Below are 10,402 nucleotides of genomic sequence, written 5' to 3'. Positions count from 1 at the left end.
CCCGGCCCCGGCCCGGGCGGGGGGCAACACTGGGGGTTGCGATCCGTTGCCGGACACGAAAAAAGACAAAAAGGAAAAAAAAAAAAAAAAACTTGGCCAAAGGCCGAGCCCGTGGTGCACTCGGGAGAGTGCGGAGCTGGGAGCGCTCCAAGATCGCCGCGGGTTCAGATCCTATATAGGGACGGCCGGTGCGATGCGCTCACTGCGCTCACTGGCTGACCATGGTGCGGCCTGTCACAAAAAGGACAAAAAAAAAAAAAAAAAAACTTGGCCAAGAGCTGATAACACCAAGTTTTGATCCCTGCATTGGTCTCCAAAAAAAAAAAGAAAGAAAGAAAAGAAAGAAAAAGAAAAAACTTGACAATAAATTCCTTTCTGTAGAAGATAAATCATTGTGATTATACAGTCTTATTGCCAGGAATCTTAGGTCAGAGATGCTCTCTATCTAGATTTACCACAGTTAGCAAATAAAAATTTAGACGATTTCTTAGTATAAGTAGGTCCCATGCAATATTTAGGACCTGCTTATACTAACAAAATAATTCATGGTTGATGTGAAACTCAAATTTAATTGGATGTCTTCTGTCTGGCAACCCTGCTTGTCAAGTCCCTGATTTCCTAACTGTCAGAAAGCCAGCTCTGCTTAGGAAAGTGGTGTGTAGGATAGCTTGTTTCTTTTTTCCCCATAAATAGGGGCGGTGGAATGGTTGGAAATAGGAAAGACGCTTAGATTCTTTCTTAACTGGTCTTCACAAACCTGCTCCAGCCAGATTGCCTTATTGATTGTTCTGCATATTCTGCCTGTGTTCTTTATTCCGCACCTTTGCTCGGGCAGTTTCCCCTTCTGGAAAGCCTTCTTACCTCCCTAGGACATTTTCCCAACTGGTCACCTCTTGATTTCTGCCATTTACCTGCTTTACAGCATTTAATGTCTGATTTTGGCAAGTTATGCTACTGTGTGTTGCTATCTCTTAACTAAGGAAATGTTTCTTAAGAACATGTAGGACTAAGAGATGAGTTAAACCTTTTTTTTTTCTTTCTTTCTTTCTTTAAGACTTAAAATAATAGTGCATGTTTGCTGTTCCCTTTTGGTTTGCTGCATGTTTTCTGTTTCATCTCCTAAGAGTTTTGTTGTTTCTGGAGCTAAGAGTTTTCTGGAAGGTAAAGTTCTGAACCAGGACTCAGGACTGTTCTGATGAAACTATTTAGCACATTAGAGACTTGTGTAACACATAGCAACGTATAATAGTAATAGTTATGACATATGCAGTATTTTTGGTGTCTTCGATTATGTTTTAACTCATGTTGTATCCAAATGTTAACTGATATTTTGGCTTGTGGGTATTTCTGGTGATTTACTTGAATCTTAAATCTCTTCTCTATACCATTGAAAACTAGAAGTATTTTTAAATGTTGTTCTTGGTGCACTATTTGCTTAAATGGTATGAATGAAAGTTATTAAAATGAAAGTAAAATTTATTGTGTATTCTATATAATATACACATACATACTGTCTGTAGTAATGCTGTACTTCTTGGTTCCTTCTGTATTTTACAGGTTTTTGCCTCATGGTATTCTATCAGATTTAGCAGAAATCTGTTTGTTTACTAAGGACGAACCCAATTCAACTCCTGAAAAGACAGAACTTTTCTATAAAAAGCTTTTGAAGAAGCATGGAATTAAAACCATTTCTCAGGTGGGAAGCAGGTTAATATTTTCAAGTCACTTAAAAGATTTAATTCAATTGAAGTGATAAGTAATACATTGCTGTATTTCCTAGTATTTTTCTTCTATTTTTCTCTTTTTACTTCTTAATGGCTTGGTGTGTTCCATCTTCCCTGTGAAGGAGGAGCTGTTGAGTTTGTTGATCTAAAGCTAAATGTGTACATTAGTTACTTTTATATCTTGCAAATTATAAAAATGGTCGCTGATTATGCCTTTCCTCTTTATTTCTAGAGCATCTGTGTGTGCCTTTGACTCCTGCTGTTTTGTAGTTGTTGGTGTACTTGTCTTTATTACCCCTTGAATCTGCATTTCTTCAGCTGGGTTCTTTATCATTTGTCTCAGTGTCCTCAGTATTTAGCATAGTGCCTGGCACATTTTAGGTGCTCACATCTTCACCAAACTATGAGGGACATGGCTCTAGGACATTTTAAAATCTGAATACAAGGTTGCATAAAGTTCAAATACAAATTGTTGCCGAAGTATTTCTTTTCCTTATTCAGGTTCTTTTTGTATTTTTACTCTTCTTTATGTTTTCTAGATTATCCCCCTCCAAACTTTAAAAAAGGAATATAAAGCCTATGAAGCCAAGCTCCGCCTCTTGGGGAGTTTTGACTTCTTCCTGACTGATGCAAGAATTAGGCGGCTTTTACCCTCACACTTAGGGAGACATTTCTATCAAAGAAAGAAGTAAGTTTCTTAGTAGTGCATGGACTTTAGCAGCATGAAATATATACATATATACGCATTGTGTTCTGAATGCTTACATGTTTTTTAGAGTTCCAGTGTCTGTAAACCTTCAGGCCAAGAATTTATCGAAAGAAATCAATGGGTCTTTAGGTGTAACAGTCTTGAACATCTCTAAAAGTGGTTCTTGCAGGTAAGTAAAAGGCATTTATGTGTGCCTCTTCTAATGTTTTATTTACTGGTTTTATAAGCTTTTTAAAAAGTAGTGTTGATGAAACCAGATTCTTCTGTTAAAACTAAAATCCAGGGCTGGCCCGGTGCGAGTGTGGCACTTGGGAGCATGGCGGCACTCCCGCCGAGGGTTTGGATCCCATATAGAGACCGGTCCGCTCACTGGTTGAGCGCAGTGCGGGCGCGACACCGAGGGTTGCGATCCCATTGCCGGTCACGAAAAAAGACAAAAAGGAAAAAAAAAACAAACTAAAATCCATTCCTTAGAAGTTATCGATTCTGAATAACAGTGCTGTCGGATAGAACTTTCTACTGTGAGGGAAATAGTGTATATCTGTGCTGTCGCATACAGTAGCAACTAGCTATATGTGGCTGTTGAGCACTTGAAATTGTGGCTACTGTGTCTGAGAAAACAGAATTTTTGATTTTGTAAGATTTTTATAGTTCTACTGCCCCAACCCAAATGCTGCCTTCTGAACTACATAGTTCTCATCCCTTGTGTAATTCAGCCAGTGTCTTCTGGCTGAAGCAGAGTGCAGACATAAGCCAACGAGGAAGCCCTGAAGGGCCTAGTGCCTAGTATTTTAGTTTATTTAAATAGGCACATGTAGCTATGGGTGATGGTTACCATATTGTACATGGCAGCTCTAGATATAGTGAAAATCCTCCTCAGTCTGGTTTAATTTCTTCTTAAACAAATTCAGTGTTCATCCTGCTCCATTAGCCTGTCTGGTATCTCCGTGTTGTCACATTGATTTAGTCTTACCCAGGATACTGAGCTAGATGGAGCCACGACACCTAGCTGTAGTTACCAGAATAGACTTTTGGGGGCAATGATTGCTTCCCAGCCTGTATGTGGGCAGAGAATGAGTGAGGCTCAGGCATTTTTATTAGACACTGGGCCCTTCTAGGCTTCCCCGTTGGCTTATGTCTGCACTCTGCTTCAGCCAGGAGACACTAGCTGAATTACGCAAGGGATGGGAACTATGTAGTCTTGAAGGTGGCAGTTGGGTTGGGGCAGTAGAACTATAAAAATAGCAGGTGACCCTCCTAGAGGTATTTCCCCTCAGAACAGGTCTCGGAGTTGGCAACCTGTGGGTTTTCCAGGAGGAAGATAGAACCTCCTCTTGCCCTGCTCACTGACCCTCCTGGCCTCACATGGTTAGGTGCCAGCTCTTGAATCATCTCTCTGTGATATGACATCTTGTTTCAGATGGAGGGAATTTCTGGAACATGAAAGATGATAATCTTCCTTTAAAATATATTTAGAACCTACGGATTTTAACATTTCTACTTTGTTAAAAAATACTTCCGAATTATGTAATTATAGTTCCCACCTATCTGCCTGTGTTTTGTTGGAGGGAATTTCTGGAACATGAAAGATGATAATCTTCCTTTAAAATATATTTAGAACCTACGGATTTTAACATTTCTATTTTGTTAAAAAATACTTCCGAATTATGTAATTATAGTTCCCACCTATCTGCCTGTGTTTTGTTTTGAAAAAATATTTTTAAAAATCTTGTGTTTGATACTGTGTTAAATTTCAGCTCTATACGAGTGGGTCACACTGGAATGCAGACTGAGCACATCGTTGAAAACATCGTTGCTGTCACGAAAAAGCTTTCAGAGAAATTGCCGGAGGTACAGTCTCACAGGTGCATCAATTGATCTTTCCTTTAAAAGAAACAAAACATGTATAAATGATACTGTTCTTTTCTTTGTTTCAGAAGTGGGAGAGCGTGAAACTCCTGTTCGTGAAAACTGAGAAATCAGTTGCCCTTCCCGTCTTTTCCTCATTTGTCAGCATTCAGGATGAAACCAACAGAAAACTCATTTCTAACGAGAAGGAAAAAGTTAGTAGAATTTTAAATACTGGAGTGGCTTAATAATCAAGCATGTAAACCTGGCCCCCAGAATAGAGAACTAGTTGCCGTTCCTACCTGACTTTTCAGGTGTCTTTTGCTAGTTTCCCAGTAGCTGTGGTCTTTGCATTCATTGTTCCCACTTCACATGTGAGATTAGTTAATATTGGTATAAATAAAGTACGTTAAGATAGATAGAAATGTCTTGAGTTTATTGATAAGTTAGATATAGTAATTTTTAATATGTTTTAAAAGGGATAACTAGGTTGAGAAGGGGCCTGTGCAGAAGCAAAGAGGAGCTGAGAGAATGAAGAAAGCCAAAATCTAGATTATTAACTACTCTGTTACTGATGGGTGGAATTTAAATTTATATTAGGCTAACAGATACCTCTTGATTTTGGTTTGTAGGTGTTCTGTGTTACTGGTACTCAAAAAAGAAGCCAGAATGAGAAAATATTCAATTTTTTGCTATTTGTTAGACTGATATCCTGTTTGTTTCTTCTCTTCAACCATGTCAGTCATGTCCAATGAGTTTTTAATTTTTATTTTTTTACTTCTAGAAGTTTCTTGCTCTTTTTCAAGTTGGCTTTGTCACTTTTTTTGGTTTCCTATTACCTATAAATAATCTTGTGGTTTGTTTTAATTCTTTAAACATGTTAAGTGTAGTTGTTTTATAGATGTCTAATAATCCAAATAGTAGAAATCTTGATGTTGCAGGCAATTGTATCTACCCGCTGGTTCCTTATCATGGCATTTGAGAAATTATTTTAGGATTAATTTGAGGTGTCAGATGAAGATACCTTCCTGCAAAGGATTTGCATTTACTTCTGCCAGGCACTCTGAGGTGCCAAAAAACATCTTAAAGTACATTCAAGGCTGGAGGTCCCCTAATGACTCAAACCAAACCATGGCTGTAAATCTGCCTGGGCTCTGCTTCCTGTTTATCTTTACCATGAGGATGCAACTCACTGGGGTCCTGGGTTACTGTAAGAAGGGTTTCTTCTTAAAATCCCTACCTGGTGTGGACACTGGGATTTGATTTCTCTCCACTTCATCCCTCAATCTCCCCAGTCCTACACAGCTGTTAAAACAAAAGTTAGGGATCAGCAAATACTCTTAAGGCCAAAAATGCCTTCTGTGCTCATTTACCCCTGTGGGTTCTCATTTTAAATTTCTTGCAGTATAATCAGCTCATCAGTGATTTTATGGGAGGGAAAACATTTTTAAAATATTTTTCCTTGGGCCAGCCCGTGGCTCACTCGGTAGAGTGCGGTGCTGATAACACCAAGGCCATGGGTTCGGATCCCATATAGGGATGGCCGGTTGGCTCACTGGCTGAGCGTGGTGCTGACAACACCAAGTCAAGGGTTAAGATCCCCTTACCGGTCATCTTTAAAAAAATATATATATATTTTTTTTTCCTTGCTTTTTTCTTGTTTTCATTGGGAGGATGATCCAAAATAATATAGACTGCTATTATGGGAAACAGGGAGTCTGAATTTTTTGTCATTTGTCAGAGGATGCACTTGAGGGCATTGTGAAGTAGTTGGAGTTGTTGGTTAAAATGGAATTTGCACACACTGATAGATTTCTTTTTTTTTTTTTTTTCTCTCAATTTTATTTTGTCGATATACAATGAGGTTGATTATTGTGGCCCATTACTGAAGTCCCCATCCCCCCTCCTTCTCCCCCCTCCCACCCAACAATGTCCTTTCTGTTTGCTTGTCGTATCAACTTCAAGGGATTGTAGTTGTTAAGTCTTCTTCCCCCCCGCCCCCAGTTTTGTTTTGTGTGTGTGTGAATTTATTTATTTATTTTTAGCTCCCACCAAGTGAGAACATGTGGTATTTCTCTTTCTGTGCCTGACTTGTTTCACTTAATATAATTCTCTCAAGGGATAGATTTCATTTAACAGTATTCTGTAACAAAAATGGACCTCTAGCTGTGCAGATTTTTTTTTTTTTTTAAAGATTACCGGTAAGGGGATCTTAACCCTTGGTGTTGTCAACACCATGCTCTCCCAAGTGAGCTAACCTGCCATCCCTATGTAGGGATCCGAACCCAAGGCCTTGGTGTTATCAGCACCACACTCTTTCAAGTGAGCCACAGGCCGGCCCTAGCTGTGCAAATTTTTTACTGTTTTAATTTTCAACCCCAATCTGAGCTAGGAAAAATGGTCAGGATTTTTTTTAATTGAGATACAGATTACTTACCATACCATACAATTGAGGATTATTCTTTACTCACCTGTGAATGAGATTGGCTCTCACAAAATCACCAACTACATACTTCAGATAACCAGATTCTGAAATACCAATATATAATTTACTGCTTAAAATACATCTTTTGGTTGGCTGCTTACCTCAGTTGGTTAGAGTGTGGTGCTGATAACTCTAAGGTCCAGGATTCAATCCTTGTACTGGCCAGCTACCAAAAACAAAAATAATTTTAAAAAATTGTAAAATGCATCTTTGGCTATGAGTCAGAAACAAACTGGAGTTGAGGTTCAAGTGCTGGTAATGGGGTTTGTTCTCTCTGTACAGGTCAAAGCCCTTTCAGGGAGCTCATGAATAATCAGAACTGCAAGGCTAAATCTATGCTATTTATCAACAAGTATTCTCTGCTAAAATTATGTCATGTCTTTTGGTAGGCGGCAAAGAAAAGACACAAAGAAAGAAAATATCTTGAAAAACAACAGCGGTGGAAGAAAAACAAAAAAATAAGGCGACAGGCTAGGAAGGCTGCGTCAGTCCAAACTAAAAGTGGCATGTCATCTAAAATTAGTGGTGCTCCAGTGAAGAATCCTGGGTCCCAGAAGAAAAAGACTGGCAGAGTAAAGGCCCAAATGAAAGTGACAAACAAATCCGAAGGTGAAATTCCACAACTGGTACCAATAGGCAACACTCCAGCTAAAGAAAATGTAGAGGTATTTTATTAATATTTAACATTCATAGTGGGATCGGTTCAGTAGCCACTACGTGTCAGGCAGTCACTGTACTGAGTGATGAATGATGAAAAATACTAGGGTAAACCCCAAGAACTGTGAAGATGGTTATTGTGATTTATTTTATAAATGTTGGAATGATGTATATAGTAAACAATATTTTATGTATCTTGGAGTCAAGGGACTTGACCATATTTATAATTCAAAGAAACATTGCCTATGGATTTAAAAAGCAGACCAGCGTGTAAATTTGGGCATATTATTCCATTACTGAAGGCAAGACCTGTAAATTAATTTCCATAATTAATTTTGGAAAACTTAGCAAGGCATACTTGGGTCCTGGATCCTGTCTCCAGAACTTCTCCAGCACCCTGCTTCCAATGATTCTTAACAGAAATCTGTCGTCATAGGTTTCAGAGAAGTTAGTTTAATGGAACTGAGTTTTATATATTTTTTGATTTTTTGGTAATATTTTTACTCATACTTATAATATCTATCCAATTATTGGGGGATGATCTCTAGAAAATAAGGGAGGTTAATAGGTCCCTCTCCATGTGTTCAGAGAAGACTCACTGGCCTCTCTGGGCAGAACCTTACCAGGGTGTGGAGCATGAGCCTCAATCGGTGGACCATGTCACAGTCCCAGGGCTGTTAACTGCAGTTTACCTATTTTTGTATTTTATGCTAATAGTAACCCTTAAAGTCTTCATCTACTAGTGAAAGTATTTCTTTTTAAGTTCACCCAGTTTACAGCCTTGCCACCCTGAACCTGCCCAGTCTTATCTGATCTTGGCAGCTAAGAAAGGTCAGTCCTGGTTAGTACTTGGATGAGAGACCATCTGGGAATACTAGGTGCTGTAGGCTTAAAAAATAAAGTGCTCCCAACGTTCTATTGAGTTTTTTTAATGTACTTGAAATTAATATAAGCAGTCATTACATTAACTGTAAACTCTATAATTACTTTTAGAAAAAGTAAGCTGTTTGTTATAATGGGACTAGCTGGTGATGTGTTAGAAAGGAAAGGGTAGAAGAGCATAGCTGAATGGGTGATGTGTAGCAAGAGCCCTAGAAGTGTTCACACCCTTTGAACCCATCTAGCAGTTATTACTAGGGTAGTAATCCATGGCAGTTTCAGAATTGTTAACTGCAGAAGCAAAAATGAAACTGTCATTTATCCTCGCCGTAGGAGTTCCGTAAAGTTATCAGGAATACATTTAGGAAGGGTGTATAGTGCTTGGAAAATACTAATGAAATAATTGGGAAAAGGGCATAATACTCAGCTTTTAAATAGATACTCATGGAAAGGTAAATAATAGAGATAGTTAACACTGTGTGGCAGGTGGGATTATTAGGGAGTATTGTTTTTATATTCGTTTATGTTCAAATTTTCCGTAGTAATAAATCCTATAGTTTTATGTTTACTCAAAAACAAACAAACAAAAAGTTCTGTTTTGTTGGTTGTTTTTTGTCTTTATCATCTGCTTCTATATTGGGCAGAGTCCATTGCTAGAATGTTGTCCTTGGAATCAGCAGCACCAGCAGTCATCTGGCCTGCCTGGAACACCTTAGACTCCTGGCATGTGACACACTGCCCTCTGAGAGCCTCTGAAATAACTTTGGGAAGTGGCTTTTTCTAACAGGCACCGAAGTTTTTACACACAGGATTGGGGACCCTCAGCCATAACCCACATGCAAGGGATTTACAACTGAAGGTGAAGAAGAGTCAGGATTAGGTCATGGGTTTTTCTGTTGTCCTCCCAGGGGTTGCTTCCAGGAGTCCCTCTCCTGAACCATAGGGAAAGACGGTTTTCCTCTGACTGGACCAGGAAGACAGTCCTTAATAATGGAATCCAGCTACCTTTTAAAACATTTGCATGGCAGAGGAAAAAGCCATCTCTCATTTCATCATGCTGAGGTGTACCTTCTGGGGATTAACTAATCAAAACAGTAACTCCTACATTTAGACTGTCAGGTTTTTTGTTTGTTTTTCTCCCAGAATCACAGGTGATTCTGATGTATATTCTTTTTCTTAGATGCAGAAACATGTCACAGGAAAGAGGTCTCCAAAAAAGAGTCCTGATCCCAACAAACCTCGTGGGAAGAAGAGGAAGGCCTTACCAGCTTCAGAGACCCCAGGTAAAGGCCCAGGGAAGAAGCCAAAAATCAAAGAAGAGGCGGAGAAAAAAAGACCCAAGAAAGACTCAAAAAAAGCCAGAGGCCAAGTTCTTCGCTAATGCTAATAAATCTGCAAGAGAAGCTCCCCCACACCCTTAAACCATAGCCCCAAAACTCAGAGTGCTCCAGTTGACCTAAAATCAGTGAGTCAACCAGAAGGAAATAGAGCTAACTGAAGAGCTTTTTAAAAATACTGGGTTCCTGATCCCTGTTGCAACCTTTGCCAAGATTGAGGCTCGATCTTAAATATGTTTTAAAACCTTCACAGGTTATCCTGATGTATGTTCCTGGGTGTAAGAACCAGTGGTTTGAAGTAAAATCTGCTTTTTAATTATATTTACTAATATAATAGAGGGAAAATAGCATGCTTTTCTGTGGATGTGTTTTTTTATTATTAAAGTATAAGATTTGCTTTTGAGTAGATGCAGTGTTGGCATTCTGAATCTTGTTGGTTACATTTGAAGGTCTGTGATGTGGCCCTTTCCCTCATCTGCTCTAAACCATTTATTCATAAAGGCTCCATTACACTGTTTTGTGCAAACATTCCCAAAGTAAGCCAGTGAGGAGCTCATTGCCTGAGACTCAGCTTTGGAACTTAGGAAAACACAAGTTTCTTGGCCCTCGTGCTGAGATGGTGTTTGTCTTGGTGGTGGTCAGCCAAGCTTATGAATCACTGAGTTAGCATACATATGGTAAGGGAAATTAACGTGGGATCATTTGTGGAGGCACTGAATTGGATCCTGCCCAATAGAGGCAAGAAAATAATTTATCTTCCAGA

General features: G+C 39.0%; 1 protein-coding gene across 1 annotated transcript in view; it reads left to right on the top strand.

The window, feature by feature from the left end:
- RSL1D1 (ribosomal L1 domain containing 1) overlaps positions 1-10,047 on the top strand; it is a 12,585-nt gene extending 2,538 nt beyond the window's left edge. The window contains 9 exon segments of the mRNA XM_008591766.1: positions 1,558-1,696; positions 2,264-2,412; positions 2,501-2,602; positions 4,191-4,284; positions 4,371-4,496; positions 7,156-7,431; positions 9,483-9,625; positions 9,627-9,708; positions 9,710-10,047. Of these exon segments, the coding sequence (XP_008589988.1) occupies positions 1,558-1,696; positions 2,264-2,412; positions 2,501-2,602; positions 4,191-4,284; positions 4,371-4,496; positions 7,156-7,431; positions 9,483-9,625; positions 9,627-9,708; positions 9,710-9,829 (1,231 nt within the window). The 3' untranslated portion in view covers positions 9,830-10,047.
- The last annotated feature ends 355 nt before the right edge of the window (positions 10,048-10,402 follow it).

This window comes from Galeopterus variegatus, unplaced genomic scaffold, assembly GCF_000696425.1.
Source record: "Galeopterus variegatus unplaced genomic scaffold, G_variegatus-3.0.2 Scaffold150, whole genome shotgun sequence".
Lineage (NCBI taxonomy): Eukaryota > Metazoa > Chordata > Mammalia > Dermoptera > Cynocephalidae > Galeopterus > Galeopterus variegatus.
This window is presented reverse-complemented; position numbering and strand designations above follow the sequence as displayed.